The sequence below is a fragment of the Ursus arctos genome, unplaced genomic scaffold (assembly GCF_023065955.2).
Source record: "Ursus arctos isolate Adak ecotype North America unplaced genomic scaffold, UrsArc2.0 scaffold_10, whole genome shotgun sequence".
NCBI classification, from domain to species: Eukaryota; Metazoa; Chordata; class Mammalia; order Carnivora; family Ursidae; genus Ursus; species Ursus arctos.
The window spans coordinates 8,770,673-8,791,281 of NW_026622764.1; the positions used below are offsets into that span (position 1 = coordinate 8,770,673).

The window sequence follows — 20,609 nt, forward strand, 5'->3', positions numbered from 1 at the left end:
AGGCCCCCAACTCACAGCATCACATACATGCAGGCTGCCATTAGCTGGCCTGTTGGGAGGGCCCAGCTGCTCCCTGTACCTGGGGCTCCACATTGTTCTTCAAGAGTGTATCCAAAATCCACCAGGGGCTGAATTCTTCTTCCACATTAAAAAATATAGCACAAAGACCAAAACCTGAGGGAGAAAGTAAGAATTCAGGGAGCTCTGGAATGATGGTGTTTTTATATAAAAATAAGTCGTATTTGAAGGATCCAAGAATTAATTGTATCTTCACCTAACTCAGAAGATAGTCCTTCAAAATAAATGTACTACCAGAAAGTTTCTAACCTTAAATTTATATTAAAATTGGATGCTAAATCCATGTACTTAAAAAAAAGTGTGATGTCCATGAAAATTGGGGACCCATTTTGCCAGTGAAAAAGCACTTGTAAGGATTTTCTCCTTTCTAAAGCAATGAGAAAACTGGCAAAAATTCTGAGGCAACTTTTCAGAAATGTGGAAACTAACCAAAGGCCTGGAGCAAGCTGAAGTGTGTTTACTCAAGTAAGATGACCAAATGTCAGCACAAACAGCATACTTTGTGATGTTCCAAACTGCCCTGTTCCATCCCATCTCCAGCACCATCAGTTGCCTGGAAAACCAGCAGCCTGGCAATCACTGGAGGGAGCCCAACAGGGGTGGGAGGTTCTCCCAAGCTTGTGATGGTTGTTCCCTAGAAAACCCCACAGGCAAAGCCTTCATTTTACTAGACTCAGCTTGCTCTCAGGCTGAGGGGCCTTTTCCCGAGGGGGTGTTTGTCTAGATGATTACAAGCAATTGTGTAATTTTGTGGCTGCCTGAGATGGTGCACAGCTGGGGCTAATCCAAAGGCTTAAAAGGAAAAGCTGGGAAACGAAATGTTCACAGGGGCTTTGAAACCTGGTATCCAGAAGGCCACGCACATCCTAGAGCTGCACACATCCTCATGAAGAACCTGAGAAGGACCCGAGCTTTCACCTCTGGCTGCCCCTGGGGCTCTGTGCAAGCAAGCAGCACGCACTAGGAATGGCAAAACCTGCGTTATAGAACGGATTCTATAATTAATAATTAACCAGTCGGTCAGTCACCCTACCCTTTCTGAACCTCTCAATTTCCTCACTAAATGAACATGTATACATGGGAACCTGTATGACTGAGGATGAAAGTACGTGTGTTTGTGAGAGAACATGCATGTGGTTGTTCGTGGTTGGACTTTAAATTCTAGATGGCTCAGAAACTATATGCAAAATGTTTACATGCATATCTGTATTTTTTCCAAAAAGGCTCTAATGTTTTTATCATCTAAAGGGGTCAATAACCAAAAAGTAGTTATGAGAGACAAGATTAACTGGTAGGTCTTTTATAATAGTAAATTCTAAGGGAACAAGATTTGAAAACCATACACACACACAAACACATTTGCTGTCAGTGAGTAGAAGCTTTTCAATATTGTCTATGTGTGTCTTTTTATTTTATGGAGGAAGGATGAGAGAAGCAAGTATAGTAGCCAGAAAGATAAAAATAATAAAAAGCCAAAACATACACAAAAGTTAATCAAACAAGAATTGGCAATATATTCAAATAAATGCAAGCCTATAGGAAATATAAAATAAATTACCTCATGTTGAAATTTTTGTCTCTTGATTTAATGTATTATTTCTGTTCTAACCCCAAATTTTATTTATGAAAAATTAAGACCAACTTTAAGAAGCTTCAATATTCACTTTTATTATTTATAAAAAAAATTAAGGTATCAGAATGCATATGGTATATACTGTGATCTTGGTTTTGCACATTTATTCACGTGTTTTACATTATTTCAACTTTAATAAACATACCATATGTGTATCTTTACAATACCTGATAAAGATTAAGCTGTCTGGCACTTATACATGTATTATTAGTTCATTCTGATGCTCTGCATGTCAAGAGGATGTTAAAAATGATCGACCCGAAATAACGCCAAGATGAAGATTTAGATTTAGTGAAGCAGTTATGCTCCAGCAATTGCCACACATTTATTTGTGCCGGTTTTATTTTTTCCCCTTAATTGAGTGTAAACTTTTGCAAAAAAAAAAAAAAAAAAAAAAAAAAAAAAAATCTGGAAATGAAGTTGTGTTACTTTTTAGTCCAATAAATAATTTTAGCTACGCTTAATGTAGCTTTTTAAGGCCTTCATACAATTGAAAAAATTAAAGTTGAGCATGTTAAAACCCTGTTCATTTATAAAATAAAAAATAGAATTTTACAGGTTTGCAGTTAAAAGTCAACTGTTCAAAACTGATCATGCATGTAATAGCTGCAACCCAACTGAAAGTCCTTGGTGCTGGCAGTCAGGGCACAGCCCGCTGCCAGCAATGTGAGGCATTAAAAAAACACCATGATGTCAGAGGTCTAGATTTACATGTATTAAGCCACACGCCAGCAAATTCTCTGATAAATACACATCATTTTAATAATCAGTATTTGATAGCGGATGAAAACATGCATTAGACTAAAAATGCCACAAATTTGTTTTTATATCCATTCACTATAAAACTTTCTTTTTTAAAATTTAAAGTCTTGTTTCCTATTTTAGAATACACAATAATCAGGAGGATACATGATGGGGAGCCAGTTTTCAGTAAAAGATGCACAATGGGTCCATCCAAGTAACTTCATCAGCTATAACAAAACACAAAAATATATTATTAAAGAACAGATTTTTTAAGCTCAATATTTAGAGTAAATTTTGTTATTTAGTAATAATAAAGCAGTGGCATGCAGAACTTTCCTTCTATCCAACCCACCCACCAACCACCCTTCCTACCAACTGATGTTACCATCAACTAACCTACCTGCTTTCCTACTGACCAACCTCTACTGGTGATTATGACCATCCCGGCCAACCTTCCTTCTTTCCTGTCTTTTACTAACCTTTTTGTCTTCCTTTCTTCCTTCACTCCGACTTACTTGCTCCCTTCCTTCCTACCAAACCAGTTGCCTTTCTTTCTTTCTTAGTCTGACCGTAAGCCAAACACTATTCTAGACATCGGGAAAACAGCACTGAACAAACTCACTTCCCACTTGCAGGAAAGTTGTGTTCTATTCAGGAGAACCAAAGAATAAATAAGCAAATCAATGAACAGATGAATAAATGAATAAGTAATTCAGCTGTATATATCAAGTAATACAATAAAAATAAAACCTGATGAGATAACAGAGTGATTGGGGAAATAAGATGGTCAAGAATGGAACCTCCAAGGAGGTGACATTTAAGCGGAGATTTGAAGAAGAAACCTACTCTGACAATCTGGGGAAGAGCTCTCCATATGGCTGGACTAGTGAGGCCCCTGGGCGGGAAGGGGTGGAAAGGGGTGGAAAGTGGCGGGGAGGGGCATGGTGGCTGTTTCAGGCGAGCAGAGAGGGCACACGTGAGGGATGCAGAGCCAATCTGGGAAGCGTGACAAGGGATGGGGCTGGGAAGGAAGGCAGGAGCCACGGAAGCAGTTTGAATTTTATCCTAAATGTGATGGGGCTTCACCAGGAGGTGTCTAAAGCCATCTTCTCCAGCTGTGGTGTGGAGAACAGACAGTACAGGAACAGAGTGGAGGGGACACAAGTGACAAAACATCCCCTGATGTGAACATCTGGGCCAGTCACTGGCTTTACTGATGTAAGAGCTCACAGATCAGAGTCGATGTGATGAGAATCACATTACACACATTAACGATTAGTTCCAGAAAGAGTTCTCTTAACCTATTCAAAGATCTGAAGATGCTAATTTAAAATGTCTTACAATTTGACTGACCAGTGAAGGTACACAGAAAAGGTCTAAGAGGGAAGATAACCTATACTTTAGTTACAAAAAACTTCCCCAGGAACTTACTGATCAGTTTCACATCCAAAGAATACCTTAAATAGAGACACCAGACCTTGGCCACATTTGGCATGACCAAGATACCTACCCAACCTCATATGCCCTTTAGGCACAAACCAACTGTGCGCGTCCAGAGACAAGATGAGGCCACGACGATTTCTGTGGACTTAAGTTTTCACACTTGACAATTAACTTGAAAGACTAGAATTTCTTATCTAATGTTTCTAACATCAACCACAGAATTTCTCTGCACATAATATGATATGTGGTAAAAATCACAAAATGGCCTATTGCTGCAAATGAAGAATAAAATCAAATAAAACTCTAAACGTTCAAACATTTTAGAATTGAGCCAACATGTATTTAAAAGGAATGATTTTTGTCTCCTTCATAAAGTAAACTCAGTCTTCTGACTATACATCTAAACTTCCTAATGCATTTTGCTTATGTTGAAAACATTTGAGGCTAAGTATAGGTTCTCTGGACAGGAGTTTTAAAAATTTAATAATAAGAAAAGTTTAAAAAATGTAAAGAGCTTATTGACTGTCTCTCATGCTTTTATTTTATAGTTCACGTTACACGAATGAGAGTAGTAATCAGTCAAGATAAAGTCAGTATCGCTAAATCACTATAATAAAGCTTTTAGCTATCTGATCACTACGCGATATTTAGGTGACACTTAACAGTGACAATTTAATATCACTTACTTGAATACAATTTTTCCAGTTTTCTTTTGTTGGTTTTTCTTCCACAAGTTTAGTTGCAAATTTAAGGCCTCTCCCATACAATTTATGTACTAATGCATGCTTGTATGCAAATGTTAAAACCTATAATGTAAAACAAGATAAGGCTTATCTATGAAATATTTACATTTTATGGCTTATAGCTTTAATAATGAAAACATTAAGGCCTTAACCGAAGTGCAGCTTTTAAAATGAACATTTTACATCAAGCAAATTTCAAAGATGTCTTGAAAGAACAAAAGTTGAATATTCTACAACTTATTTGGGGGAAAAAAATAAACTGTGATAAATCACTAGGCTCTTGGAATCTATACCAAAACACCTCTTTATGCAAAGGGGAGCTAACATACATGATCACAAAAATGCAAGTAAGGATAGCAGCACAAAACTACAGAGTCATTATAAATTACCAAAACTGCAAAAGGGGATAAAGTAAAAAAAAAATAAAAATAAAAAAATTATATAAATGTATTCTTACTTTCAATTAATTCTTTTTGTGTAAGTTTGTACCTTTAATTATTGCATCTGTCAAATATACTTGTAATTATTTATTCATATTTTTGGTCTCCACTTTTAGAATGTAGAGAATGACCTCAAAGAAAGGAATCCTATCACATTTACTTGTATTCTAGAGCCAAGCAAAGTGTTCACTTGTTCTAAGTGTAGTAAACAGATGGGTAATACAATGCATGGCCCCTAATACAGTGGTAGTACCATGGCAACCACGATTATTTGTAACAGTTTTACTACGATTTCCATCCAGTGTTTATCCCCCAGGCTCTTATTCATCTTTTTCTAGCAGCAAGCACAGCACTGGGTACGTAGCAGATACGCAACAGTCATCTGTTAGCAACGGCAGCAAACACTGCTCAGGTCAGTTCCTGTACTTAACACTCATTCACTAGAAACCGTGTGTACCGTCACTATCCTCCTTCAACAGGGAAGAAATTGAGGCATCAGAATTCAGTACCATGCCTAGGGTCATATAGATAGAAATGGTAGAAGTGGGATTCGAACTCCAGGGTCTGATTTCAGATCCAAATTCTCCCTCTCTGGTGCCACGCTGACGCCTTCAGTTTCCTATCACTCCCTTTCTCCAGCATGAGCACAACTGCACTGTGGGGAGAAACCTCAAACATTTAGGAAACTTTTTCTCCTTTCTCTGAGGTCTTTACTACAAATTATCGTAGTTAATCTAGAAAACAAGCATCTGTCTAGTAAAACAAAACTAATGTCTTGTGCTGGGTTAGAAGTCTACTGATTTCATTTACTTATTTTGCTTTATCTTCAGAAGAAAGGAAGATTGACAAAAACTTGTACTTATTAAGAATTACAGTAGAGAGCTAAAAGAGATTTAGAATGTTTTTATAACCCAAATCCAAAACGTTCGTCAATGTTTCTTCTTCTAAACTGGGTTTTAAAACTGATAAGCTATAAATCCAGATAATAATTATTTAAAAGTCATAAGGTTTTGAGAAAAATAACATCCAAAGTAACCAGAACGCCCCCCTCTCCATCCCCAACAAACCAGTACATGAACAGATATGGGAAGGCATAAACACAATTTCTAGATATTCTTAATTCCAGCTTCATACATAACTGGCTTAACCCTAAAGGCCACTACACACATTCTCAAACTGTTTTGCAAATTAGTTTGGCTAAAGAGCCACTATGCAGACAGAGAAAATAACAGTAAAGTGGTTCTAAAACAGGTAAGACAAAGGAGGTCTCACTAAACACAATGTCTTCTTCAGAGCCCAGCTTAGCCACACTCCATATATTTTCTTCCTCTTCTGGCCGGGGAGCTGGGAAACAGTAAAGAGTAGGCAATGGGGCACAAGGGAGGTTTCTGAAGAAACCCCCAAGAACTATGCCACAGCAAGACACACAAAGATTACCTTATTGTCAAAAAGATCAGTCCATTTTGTAGTTTCCCAAAAAGTTTCCATCACAGAATCCAGAGTATTTTCTCTTTCCTCTTCTCTTCCTTCGGTATCGCTCGAAACAGCCCCATCTTGATCTTGTGCGTGAAGAAGATGGTCAGCTAGGGCACATCCTTTTCTACAAAGGGCATCCACGAGCGTAGATTTCTGTTTGTCCATATCACTGTGTGCCAAATCAAAACAATTCACAGATCAGTAAAACTCTTTAAAAAGTACAGTCTTATCTGAAACTAATAAACTCATGCATTCTTTGCCTCAGATTTACAATGCAGAAATATTATTATACATCAAATAAGACTCCTTATTTTTAATAAACATCAAATGAGCCACTACACGATTATACAAATTAAATGAGATAGGACAGCTGTATTTGGTTGAAGCAGAATGCCACAAAGCAAAAGAAGTGAAAGTCTGTTCAGCTCTAAATTCCGTCAGCTAAATAACTCTTCATCAGAACAGCTTCTTTAAAAAAAACAATTAAAAAAATTTAAAAAAAAGAACAGCGTCTTTTAGGTATTTAGATTTCTTATAAATAGCAATCATCACATATTTAGGTACCAATGTACGAAAGTTCTTTCAGCAGTGAACTTTCATTTATAAATAGAGCAAAACACTGTAAAATGCTTCCTCTGTGCCAGTAACTGTTTTAGCACTTTTACATATTAACTCATTTACAGTCAAAACAATTCTATGAGTAAGATACTATTAATTATCCCCATTTTGCAAAGGAGGAAGGTGAGAGATTTGTTCCAGGTCCTACGGTTAGGAAGCAGCAGACTCAGGATTGGAAGCTACTTAGTGTCTGCTTCTAGAACCCCTGCTCTTAATCATTATGGTAAAACTGTCCTGCTGCAGGGCAGGAGACTGTGCTCTTCTGATGTATTCCAAGTGCCCAGACAACTCCTGCATAGGACAGAAACAATAAATCATTGTCGAATGAAATATAATAACGACCTACATCCAGGGTTGTTAGTCTTTAGGATACTTGCTTATCTGAGGCATTCTGTCCAACTCATGTCCCACACGTGTGAAGACAATGAGGATTAAAAGACTGAGAAGGTGCCCACAGGGCACTCAGACATGGATGAACACACTAACAGGAGGAATGGCTCTGAAGGACTCCGAGGAGAATGTGCGACATGAAATCTGCTGGCACTACAACATCAACACTTAGTACCAAGGGTAATTAAAATGAGAAAACAACAACTTGTTACAACCCAACAAAGTTACCCACCTTAATACGTTTGCAACATAGATAAAATTAGGCCAAAAAAGATGCCTAAGATTTCAGCAAAGAGTTTCAAAGCTTAAAGGAACTTTCACTCTCTTTTTGGGGAAACGTTGTCAGTGAACTGCTTCGTCACTTTGGACACCGGAACAAAAGGATTTCTGACTTGAAGGACATGTACAGAACTTCTCATTTACTGAGAGGTAAATCTCATTTACCCACCCCACCCCACCTTTTAGATGCCAGCCACCAACTGAAATGTCTTACCAGTACTTCATTTATACTTTACAGCAACCCTGGGAGTCGGACACAATTATTGTCCCCATTTTATGAAGAAGGGGGGCCTTGGAACAGAACTGGATTGGCAAGGCAGGTTTGATCATCCATGGCAGTGCTGACTGATTGGTCCTAGCTGCCCAGAGATGGGCTGGAAGGATGCAGAACTTAGGGGGTGACACAGGTGTGCTGTACTTGCCAATCCTCGACTGAACTACCTGCCAGACCCAATAACCCAGTTCTCTGATCCAATAACCTAAATTCCACATATTTGCAATATTCCTTCCCTACCCTCATCTAACTTAGGATCAGCTCAAATCAAATACTTTCTTAATCCACGAGGCTTTCTCTACTCAAATGAAATTAGCTCTCCTTCCTACAGGCTTGCACAATTTAAAATATTTATTATAACTCTTAATCACATCCTAGCTAGCACCTTAGTCTTCTGCATCAGAGCGTATGCTTCCTAAGAGTAGACAGTGTCCTATTCCATTTCTTTTTGTTCCTCTCAGTGATCCTTTACCTACAGTGTTCGCTCAATAAATACCTCAATCAAATCTAGCTAGAGGTACTGATCAAAGTGGTAATAGATATATTTTAGATCACCTACAAAAAGCTATTATCATTTTTAAGATTACCAAGTGGCTATCATAACTTCTGATGCATAAGTGACTGGAGTAAAAGCAGCTTTGCTTGGAAGTGAGAAATAAACGCTCCACTGCTGCTCCTTGTCAATGGATGACAGCCCCAAGAAACGCGAGCCCTCCTGAGACCACCTCGCCCCAGAACAGGAACTCCAAGCCTTCCGCCCAGCACAGCGTACCCGAGCCCAAGGCGGTCTGGTCAAAGCAAGGCCTGGAGCAGATACTTTCCTTGTAAGTGCAGACAAACCTGTCCAATGTTGCCAGAAACAAGCTAGCTTCTCTCGGCATTTTCACGATGTTTGATAGCTCCTTTCTAGTTTTATCCCAGCATCTCTGAAAGTCTCTACAGCTATAATCTTTAAAGTCAGGATCCTATGTTACTGTTATTTTTTTGAGAGCCAGTGGAGTCAGGGTTTGAGAGAAAAACTGTGAGAAAAAAGGGACTAATAAGATTGAAAACACAGCTAATCTTGGTCTGTGGCTCACTTTAACCTGGAATTAAAGGGTCTCCTCTGTGGACAGGAAGACTTAGGAAAGACCGGCCAGAATATCAGCAGGGTTAAATGGACCTTCATATTTACTGAAATTTCCAGTGTTATTTCCTAGACACATGAGTCTGAAGACAGGATATTATTTTCACAAACTAAGAAATAACAGATGCTAGAAGGGATGGGGGCAGCTACTAGCAGAGGCCACAGTGAGGTCAAGGCAGCCTCAGAAGGGGCCACGGTTTCCGGCAATGAGTTTCTCATGGGCGATCCAGCCTGCGACACGGAATGGAATTCAGGAAGTCAGCGCAGTGCAGACTACTCCAGCCAGAAGCCAGGGGCCCCACTGGGGACAGGAGATGTCTGCATATGACTGTGGGCTGAGGCGTAGACCCTGGAGACCAGGAGCAAGGCGCTTATCAGCTGAGGGCAGTTACGAAGGAAATGGAGGCGGGGAGGACTCAGGCTAAGAGACAAAGGTCTCTGCCTCCTGACACAGAATGGACAGCAGGAAGATGGGCAAGGTGGAGCTGGAGCCCTATTTTTCTATGAGAAAGAAATGAGGGGTATGAATCTTCTCAAGCTGGGTAGGAATGCAAGAGGCTGCTTATCAAGAAAGACCCAGGCTGGGACACACGGTGTGAATCCAGCGCTCCCGTTTCCAGCATTGGCAGCCTAGGCTGGCCACGTATGCTCCCAGCCTGTTTGCTCTTCGGCAGATATGGGGTAAAAACGCCCCCTACTTGGCAAGTTATTTAGAAGATTAAGTTTAAATGAGATAATGTATTCAAAACATCCCAAATAATTTCTTGTACATAAATGGCATCTCACAAATGGACAACAACAAAACAGCCATGTTTGAGATTATTCCTTTGGAAGGCGGGGAAGGGTGCAGACCATGCCAACAACCTAATTTGAATAAATTTTATTCTGCTTGAAAACTACTGCTTATAGATTTAGAAGAGCTGTAATATTAGTATAAACAATGTAATACCCAGAGTTTAGCATCAAGAACTTCATAGAGAAAGAAGTATTCTGACTGAAGCTGAGGGCATCACAGAATAGCTCTAAGAGGAGGTGATTATTTCTACCCTCGCAGGTAACGACCTCTGGGTGAAAATAAACCAAAGTGAGGGAGGGGAGAGCTGGTCAGGAGAGCTCCCATGAGACGGTCCTGGGAATTCAGGGAAGGTGGAGGCTCTGGAGGCCGCGGGACCATCACACAACATACGGGGGTACTCACCCACCCCCACCCAACGACAGCTCTCTGCTTCACGTGTCGCACTGGGTTTCTTAAAGCTAAACCATAAACCCCCTTCCCTTCACCCCACGTAATACTGTTAGACCAGTTCCTAACTCAAGCTGCTTGTGACAGTTTCAACCTGACTTTATTTATACTTGTGTTACCAGGCATTACAAACTAAATCTCGACTTTTTATGCTATTGGCCAATGAACAGTTTAGAGATTAATCGTAGAGGGTGTTATCTGTTTGCCTCCTCCATATGTCCAGTTCCTACAAATCCCCAAGTGGCGGGACTGTTTAATCACAGCTACTCAGGTCTCTCCACCACAACAGCACCTAATGGTAGAGAAAGCAGACTCCTTTTCATTCGCTTAATATCAAACAACTGAAAAAAATTATTACGAAATATCTAAGGGGGGAGCATCCAAATACCAATGACTCTAGGGACACAACAAATACAAGAAAGAAGAATATTCTCAATAATTTTAAAAAGTAACTAAGAAATGAGATGCAAGAAAGATTATTTACTGGTTAGGTACTTTTTTATAGTAGCTGCATCGGGCCTGGGGTCAGTCTTCATTGCCATATAAACTGCTAGGGCCGTTTGATCTATGTGAGAAATAACAGCATCTGCAGCTTCAACAATTTCATTAAGTCTTTTCATCCGTTCCTAGGGAGGAAAAAAAGAAATAAGAAATGGATGTATCAATGGGTACACCAAAGTACCTTCATTTCTGTCGTCTCAACTGTCAGAGTCACAACTCCAGAGCGAGGGGGCTGCGCTGTCTCCTTGAAGCCCAGGGGGCTCTGTGCTGCCCCTACTGTGATTGCCACAATGTCAGCATCACTAGAAAACCTGAGCTCAGACGGAAAAATACCTAATACACATTCCCCATTGATGTTAGATGGGGAGGATAAGCAAGATAAAGGGTTCACAGAAATGCAGTGTTTTCTACCAAGGCAACTCCTTTTCTGGGCATCTTAGAAACACAATTGGCTAGGTTACTCCAGTCTCACACCACACGAAAACAGAAGGAAAGAAGAACTTGCTCTAAGGAGGGCCTGTATTGCATGGTGCACTGGGTGTTATACGCAAGTAATGAATCATGGAACTTTACATCAAAAACTAGGGATGTACTGTATGGTGACTAACATAATAAAAAAAAAATTATTAAAAAAAAACTCGCTGATGAACATTCTTCTTAGTTTATTATTAAAATGACAAAGGTGAGAGTAAACAAAAATAGACCCAACAGAGTCTAACAACAATCACCATGGTACTCGAGCTGCTCTCAGTAATTCGCTCCTTTCTTGTGAGTCTTAGAGGTTGTTTCCTTTCAACACCTTCAAGTTCACTCTGAACCCCTGATAATTTTTTTAAAAGATTTTATTTATTTATTTGAGAGATAGAGACAGCACAAGAAAAGGGAGCGGCAGAGGGAGGGGGAGAAGCAGGCCCCCCACCAAGCAGGGAGCCTGATGTGGGGCTGGATTCCAGCCAGGACCCTGGGATCATGACCTGAGCCAGAGGCAAACCCTTAACTGGCTGAGTCACCCAGGCACCCACCGCCCCCACCCCCTGCCCCGGATAATTTTTTAATTGTTTATGGCTAGCACCTTCCTGCTGGCCAACATTATCAACGAGAGCTGGCCCACATTAAGACAGCTTGGAACTGTGGCCAACTCTTAAAATTACCAACAGTAACAAAGTTAACACAAAGTAGGAGTTCTTCATTTGCTGCAGGTGTTTAGATCTGCAGCAGGCCAGACCCCTGCTCTGGAGGTGATGTCAGAAAAGCAACCCTCAGGATATCTTACTTACCACTCCTCCCACTGAACAAAAATGTGAGCAGGAATTCTAAGCTGAACTCACAGTAATGGCTAAGTCCTGTAATTACTTTAATGAAAATGGTTAATAGAATATTCAATTTGAAGAAACCTGGTTTCCTTTGGCAAGAACATAAGACAGGGGTGTCTGGGTGGCTCAGATGTTAAGCGTCTGCCTTCGGCTCAGGGCGTGATCCCAGAGTCCTGGGATTGAGCCCCGCATCAGGCTCCCTGCTCCACTGGGAGCCTGCTTCCTCTCCCACTCCCCCTGCTTGTGTTCCCCCTCTCACTGGCTGTCTGTCAAATAAATAAAATCTTTAAAAAAAAAAAAAAGAACACAAGACAAATACAAGGCTGCATTTTCATTCAACGTATAAACCTTACCTAATGTTACAAACAAAATGAAATACTCATATTAAGAATGAACATGTCCAACCTTTTCAGCGTCCAACTGATGAAGTCTTGCAACATACAGAGGAAGATAATTAGGATATGTTTCTTTCAATTCATTATAAATGTCACTAGAATCCAGCCTATGTATATAAGAAAGAGAGAAACACTATATTTCATTTCTTTTAGAAAGAAAACAATTTCTGTCTTCCTTATTATTTAACATTGCTTTGAAGTTCCAGCTGATAACATAAAGCATCAATCTGAAATATAAGTAACATTGCTGACAAAGATTATCATTATTTGCAGGTAGTATAAATATGCTTAGCCTAGAAAAAAAAATCAAATTGTAAGCATCAAGTTTTCATACATGCCAGGTATGGATGTATAAAGAGGAGGAAAAAACATTCAAATACCTAGAAAGATGAAAAGATCTTGAAATATCTAAAATGTGTAAGAAAAATGTAAACTTTTCTGAAAAATCTGAAGTCTCAGATGAATGGAGAGACATTCCATGTTCTCAAATGGGGAAACTGAATAAAGCTAATTAAATGGGTGAGGGGGAGTAGTACGCAGGGATTTTCCTGGCTTGCCTTGCCTGCCATGATACCACCACCTCCTGGGCTGGGCTGGGGTGGGGAGGGGTGCCCACGCCCAAGGCAGGCCCTCTGTTCTCTGCCACCCCACACTTGCTCATCACTCCACCTCACCTCTAGGCAGCTGAGCTGCGTGAGAGCCAGCTCCTGCCAGGAGGAAAGTCCTCTGTCTGGGAGCTGAGGGGCGAGGGAGCCCTGTGTTCCTGGCTGCAGGCCGCCTGGAGTTGAGGTGCTGCGTCCCTGAGCTGGCAGTGGGGAAGCAGGGAGTGGCCTGGGCTCAAATACCAGATTCTCACTTTTCTCCCTTAACTTTAGATATTCTTGAACAGATGTTTCTTCATTCATCCTTTGCTGCATGCCCTTACTATCATCTCCACAGGTTTTAAAAGGCCGATTTAAAAAAAAAGGATTTTCACTAGTTTCTGGCGGAGTGGGTTCCTGGGACTCCTCACACTGCCATGCCAGAAGTCAATCTCTACCATTTTGCTTCTGAAGGATTTACATTGTATTTTCAACTGTTTACAACATCCTACAGTCAGTCAGAGACTGACTTACAGACTCTGACTTCTGGTGGAGATACAGTCTAGTTTTAAGGGGAAAGGTAAGTTTGACTATAGACGGACCGTGTGACCATTCAATCCCTGGGAATTATGTTCCCGATATGCTGACATCTGTTCTCTAGAAGAGTGCAGGGCTGCAAGGATGCGTACGTGTTCAGCTAGTGTGGACTCCCATAGAAAAGCAGTGGTCAGAGAAATACTGCATAACACAAATGGAAAAAGCAATCCATCGGACTACAGAGAATAAATTTCTGCTATGTAAAAAGTAAGCTAAAACTCAAAAAATAAGCTGAGGGAAAAATGTGTACCAGTACAGCAAAGCATTAATATCTTTTATGTTAAAAAGTTAAAGGAAAAATCTGATGTCCCAATAGAAAAATAGTAGAGCACATGTCCAACTGACAGCAGCTACACGAAGAATGCAATGACAGCACCTAAAAAGCTCAAATGCTGTAACCTGAGAAATGCAATTTAAGACCACGGTAATGGCTTTTTCTCTTTTTGTCTTCTAGCAGCATGGCTTTGTTTGCAAGTTCACGGCATAACAGGCTCCGCCGTAAGCCACTGGAGGGAGTAGAAATTGTGACAGTTCCTCTAGAAGGTAATGTGGCAAAACCTATCAAAGCGATTTATAAGTATTAATAATACTGATTCAATAATTATATTTTAAAGATGCGATCTGATGGATATGATATCTAAAGAAACTACATGTATACAAATGTCCATCACAGCACCACAGAAAAGCTATAAACGTGGATCCCAAATACAGTATTTAAGCAGGTTATATTTCACCAACAGGACAGCATACTACATAGTCATTAAAATGGTATTTTTAAATGACTATTAAATGACCCAAGAAACGCCCAAAATCAAATAGTAACTGGAAAACTAGGACACAATATCATTCACACTGCTAATGCATAACTACAGAGAAAATAATAGGACAATGATTATCTTTGGAAAGTAGGCAAAAAAGTGATTTTTATTTTTTTCTTTATACTTTCCAGTAAAATTCTCTAAGAGCAAATCAGAATTAAGTGGTTAAATTAAAAGCCCCTGTAACCCTGCCATAATTACCATTCTGAATACAGCCTATGCACATATACAACACACTGCTGTAACTGGGAAAACAAAAGTAAACACTTAGAGGAATAAAATCCACTAAAACTTACTTTGTCATCCACTGAATTTTAAGGTCTCGTAACGCTTCAGTGAACTCTTCTTTTAAATCTTTCTCTTTCTCCGAATCTTTTTCTTTATCTTTGCTGCCATTCTTAGTCTTTGTTGGCGGAGGTATTAGGTAGTAATGGACAGGGATCACATCCTATGAATGTGGAAAGAGTCTCAGATCAATATGCTTAACTTTACATATTTTAAAATCATCTTCAGTACCTGAATATCTCAGAACACGGGCTGCCCAGAGTTGTACTACGTGATACTCCAGATCCTAAGGGCCACAATACATAAAAAACTCCAATCCGTGATCAAAGGAATTTTCTCCCCAAACTTTAAAGTACTGGTGCTTCTAAATCTTTAAAATAAGGGATGTAAGGGGCACCTGGCCGGCTCAGTTGGTGGAGCACGCGACTCTTGATCCTGGGGTTGTGAGTTCCAGCCCCACACTGGGTGTAGAGATTACTTAAAAATAAAATCCTAAAAAAATAAAATAGAGGAGGTAAGAACAAACTTTCCTCCATTTGAGTGTATTTGGTATTCTTAGTTTTACTGGACAGACTGGATTACAAAAAGTACTAATTACCAAAGTCTACTGGGCTTTCACATCTTCTACTTGAGAAGGGGAGGAAATAACTTAGAATTTTTAAGGAGATCCTCTTTTTCTAAGTAAATTTAAAGAGAAATTCCTTCATTCAATCAAGAGGACTTATTGAGGCCCTGTGCCGTGCCAGGTAATGCTGTGAGAACAAAGAGGTGAAGAACAAAGCAGACAAGGCCCTCTCTTGCCCCCTGGGAACATATCCTAGCGGGGGAAGACAGACAACATACAGATAGTGAATTTTTTCAGAAGACATCACATGATATGGAGAAAATGAAACAGAATGCAGGGACAGAGAGAGGTTACTCGGTGAGATGGGGAACAATGCAGACGAAGTGGTGCTGGAAAGCCACTCTGAAGAGGGAATATCCCATTTGAGTGAACCTCCACGGCCTAAGTGAATGAACTGCCGTGGACCTAATGAACCAAACTGAGGAGAGGAAGAAGTGTCTGAAGACAGAAGATGGGCAAATGCAAAGCCCTGAGCTTGTGTATACAGCAAGCGCAGCTGGAGGCACTGAGCATGTGGGCAGCAACCACAAGGAGTGGCGCTAATGGAAGAGAGTACAAAAATACAGATTTTATTCTAAATGCAATTGGTAGCCTACTGGGAGAGCTGTAGGCAAGGCAGTGAACATGATTCAAGATTTCTGCTTTTTGTTTTATGACTCTGGATCCTATATGGATGAAAAATGTTGGTTTGTTTTTAATACCTCTTCCTACTATGTGGAGAATGGACGATAGAGGGCAGAAGTCCAGAAGGAGGAAAACAAGTTAGGAAGCAAGCCTAGACTCCCAACACTACTCTGATCTAAAGAACAGGCTGTACAAGAGGAAGAAGTGGGTGGATTCAGAAATCCGTGAAGGTAGAACCGACAGTGCTTGCTGATGGTGTTTAAAACTAGGGGCCAAATAAAACTGGGCAGGACGGGGGAGGGAAAGAGGAAGCCCAGGCCTTGATTCAAAGCATTCTGCAGTCTCAAAGATGCTCAGGAGTGAGGGAGACAGACACCAGAGGGACTCCGTGGATAAGCCAGACAAAAGAAAGAGGAGTGGTCAACCAGTGACAGTAGCAGACGTGGTGCCAGGGGCAGAAGGGCACGGTCACAGAATGGGGCAGCAGTGGCTGGTGCCCAGGACAAGAGATGCACAGTCTCTGTGGACAGTGGGGGTGAGGGCTGACCGAGAAAGAGATGCAGGAACAGGAAGTAAAGAACAGGAAGTAAAGAAGCATACATAGTTCCTTTGAGAAGTTTTGCTTTCGAAAAGAGCAATGTGTAATTATATCTAATTACATCCATTTCCATCCATTCTGTTAAAGCACATAAGTCTCCACTTGCAAAAACTAACGCAACATCTGGGAAATGAAATCCCATATATTTGCTAGATCTGGTTATGGCACGATAACCAGGTGCCCTTAATTAAATCATGAAGTCAATTTCACCAATTCTAGCTTCAAATTTATATTAAAAATGCTAAATTAAAACTTTTGTTTTAATTAGCAAAATTTCTAAAATTGGGAAAAAATATGTTACCAAACTTTTACTCTCCTAATCACAGTAATTTCAGAAAAAAACTTCACACAGGTTGAGACAAAAAAAGTATTGAAAGCCCCCTCCTTCCCCCAAATAGGATTTTTAGGTGTAAATACAATGCACGTATGCCCATGTTAAGAATTTTCACAACTAAATTTTATTTTGGGGTATAATTACAATAGTAAATATAAAGAACTACTGTTGAAGTAGTTCTAATAGTATTCCAACATAAAACAGTAACTACTACTTCAATATGACTCGTTTAAAGCACATAAAACCACTCATGTGACATAACCACACAAATCCCCTTTCAGCATTTCAGCGCCATGCTCTGTCTGGGGCCAGCAACCAGCGCCTGCAAGCCAAAGTCGCATGTGCAGGGTGGGACTGGGCAAAAGAAGCAGGGGTTCTGCTTGGGCAAGCTCCTCAGGACCCTGCTACCCATCTTCCTTCCCTCCGCTTGAGTTCATTTTCCTAAGTGGGCACTGCTGGGGTGAAAAGTGTCTGCAAAATTGAAGTTGCTAATTAACCACCAAGCTCTTATGGGAACAGATCATTTCCATATCATCTGTACAGCACAAACGATATACTGAAGAATTCAAGAAGCAGAGACAGCCCCCAACATTTACCCTATGTTCATGTAGTCCTGTACTTCCACTGCACTAGAACGGGGACGACACTTGCCTGGAGGAGGAAACCTGGCAGTCCATGGAGATTCTAATCTAACGTGAGCCTCCCTTAGTCCCCCCTCCTCCTTGACTGATTAGGGAGAGGGGGAATTTCAGGATGGGAAGGAAGTCTCTGTTCTGAGGCAATTCCTCCTATGAAGCTCAAAGGTAAGGCGTTTGCTATTATGTTTTAGTACAGAAGAGAGAAAACAGAATTGAATTTAAAATGAGCAATCCATTAAATTTATGATTAACAATAAATTCTAAGAAAGATCTATAAATAGAAAGAAACCCTATACCATGGCAACCATAAACTATCACTAAAAACTAAAAGCACAAGAGACAGGGAGAATTCATGATGAATGACCCTGGTGGGGTCGGCGGGGAGGGGATCAAGGTTTTGTGATCAGCATTTTATGTATTAAATATATCGAATTAGCAATTATAAGTATTACTATAAACCTATAAAATATTTCAGGACTAATTTTTTATTATTAAAAATTACAAACATGGCAGTTTTCACTCCTAATCAAAAGAAAAATGGAGTTATTTTTTGTTTTATCATGTTCACCTTTTCTTTTTGTCAGTATTTTTCCAACTTGCTCCTCCAGGACTTAGTATAGGGTCAATTTAATGGAAATCATTTTGTACCATTAAGTCTGGAGAAACCTTGATTACGATTTAAAAAGATAGTCAAGAGCAATCTTCAGAGCAGAAATGCTGAAGTTCTCTATAGTAGATACTTAACAGTAAGTTTTTTAAAAACCATATTATTTCTGCTATTTGCCAAGTATTTTGACAGTGTTTGAACAATATCCTTGAAAGTCAAATCTACCTGCAAAACTAGTAATTATTCTTTGGGTAACATAACACACCATCATTTAAATTTTGGTTCAAAATTACAATTTCCTTAGTTCTTAAATTATTAGCAACTAAATTCAAAACTTTAATACCTTTACACAAACTAAAATAGCTATTTTAAAGATTAAAATCATACTGGAATGCTATTTATCATCTGTTAAAAGTAACTATATTCTTTCATATGACAATGAACTTAAATTACAATGACAATTAACTTTAAAAAGGTAACCTGCATTTTCCAAATTAAAACTCACTGAGATCCAAAGGACAAATCCATTGAGGATTATGGACCAAAAGCTAGTTGGTATTTTACTCTGGCAATAAATCAATACATAGATCTTTTTGGTAATGAGACTATAAGACAGAAAGAACTGGAAAGAGGTAACTCCAGTTGCCCAAGTTCTTTATATAAAGCTTTCCTAACCATTAAGTAATAAACTTCCCTGTTCACTTAATAGTTTCCTATCTTGGGGCACCTGGGTGGCTCAGTTAGTTAAGTGACTGCCTTCGGCTTGATCTCAGAGTCCTGGGATCCAGCCCCGTTTCCGGCTCCTTGGACCCGCGGGGAAGCCTGCTTCTCCCTCTCCCTGCCACTCCCCCAACTTGTGCTCTCTCTGTCAAATAAATAAAATCTTAAAAAAAAAAAAAAAAAAAGTTTCCTATCTTACACAACCTGATCCAAACAAAATCCACCAAAACTCCCAAAAGATCAACCAAAATATATAATAGGAAAAATATACAACAGGAAGAAAAAACCCCAGCTATGATTTTGTGATAAGCACGTTCTATTTTTTAATGGGCTCCTAGAAGACTTTTTCCTCATTTTCTAAAGCAGTGGCTTTCAAGCTATTTTCAGGATGACCCAAAGACAAACAATCTATAAATAAAAAGAAATTCATTTTATGAGACTGATGAACGACATTTCCTACTTTAGTTTTCACCTTAAAGCTGGTTATATTTCATTAAATGAATGTACATGGCCCACAAATGGGTCACCATGCTCAGCTGAGAAAATACTGGCAAAGTGAAGTAGATATTCCTTCATCTGGAAAGACGATTCCCAGTGGGGCATTTGTGAACAAAGTGTTTACCATTACATAACAATATAAACATTACAGAAATCTTTTTAATAAAGGAACTTCATCTGTTCTAAAATGGTGGTCCCCATTTTCACATCACTACGAATTAAGAAACAGAGTTATCTCTTTTTTATACCTTAAAATACAAATTTTCCTTGCAACGCTTCCCGCTTGAACAGGAGAAATCACTAACACGCTGAATGATGCCACAGAGCTCACTGAGTATGTATATCCCTCTTGCTAAGTGCACTCAAAGTAGAATTCTGCTTTTTTGAGTTAAATTTGGCTCTAGCAGTCAATCAGATTGTCTAATAAGTTGTAGGGAAGTTATGGTCTTAAACCTGCTCATGTTCTTAGTGTCAATTTTAACCTGGGGTGGACAGTCCTTATTTCTGTTCCCACTCCCCACTGCTCTGTCTCTGCTCCTCCAGCACGACAATGACACAAAGAGCAGGGAATAAAGTTTTTTTCAAATTCCTTAGTAATCTTTTATTAATCAAATCATCCAATTTAAGAATGTTTTTAGACTTTAAAAAGAATTGTTTTGGCTTACATAGCTAAAAAAATTATATTCATTTCTCTGTAGGATTCTAGACATGCAAAATTTCAAATATTACCATTTGGTATCATATCTGTAGCTAAGAAATGAATAGCATTACATTTTTTTTTTCTAGACACATATAAAACAGGGTCTTCCAGTGATTTATGGCAGGAAAAAAACACTTCAGGAAAGCAGTATGTCAACACTGACAAGCTAAAAGCACTATACTGCAGAACTTAAAGAAAGGAAACTAAGGGAGAGATTTTTTTAAAAAGATTTATAATAGGTGACAGAAAAAAAAGTTTAACTAATATGCAAATAAGGCTTTAAGACAT

At 39.5% G+C, this 20,609-nt stretch overlaps 1 protein-coding gene across 5 annotated transcripts in view; it reads right to left on the bottom strand.

Annotated features, from left to right (window-relative positions):
• Positions 1 to 1,725: 1,725 nt before the first annotated feature.
• TPP2 (tripeptidyl peptidase 2) overlaps positions 1,726 to 20,609 on the bottom strand; it is a 71,294-nt gene continuing 52,410 nt past the window's right edge. For 2 of the 5 annotated variants that reach the window (XM_044381934.3, XM_044381933.3), the window contains 7 exons: positions 14,989 to 15,140; positions 12,707 to 12,803; positions 10,983 to 11,113; positions 6,519 to 6,726; positions 6,354 to 6,425; positions 4,585 to 4,704; positions 1,726 to 2,682 (listed from right to left, as the gene is read on the bottom strand). In XM_044381934.3, coding sequence (XP_044237869.1) covers positions 2,593 to 2,682; positions 4,585 to 4,704; positions 6,354 to 6,425; positions 6,519 to 6,726; positions 10,983 to 11,113; positions 12,707 to 12,803; positions 14,989 to 15,140 — 870 coding nt within the window. In that variant the 3' untranslated portion in view covers positions 1,726 to 2,592. Of the gene's footprint in view, positions 2,683 to 4,584; positions 4,705 to 6,353; positions 6,426 to 6,518; positions 6,727 to 10,971; positions 11,114 to 12,706; positions 12,804 to 14,988; positions 15,141 to 20,609 lie in introns of those variants that run through there. The other 3 variants (XM_026493568.4, XM_026493567.4, XM_048215538.2) reach the window with 2 other exon arrangements.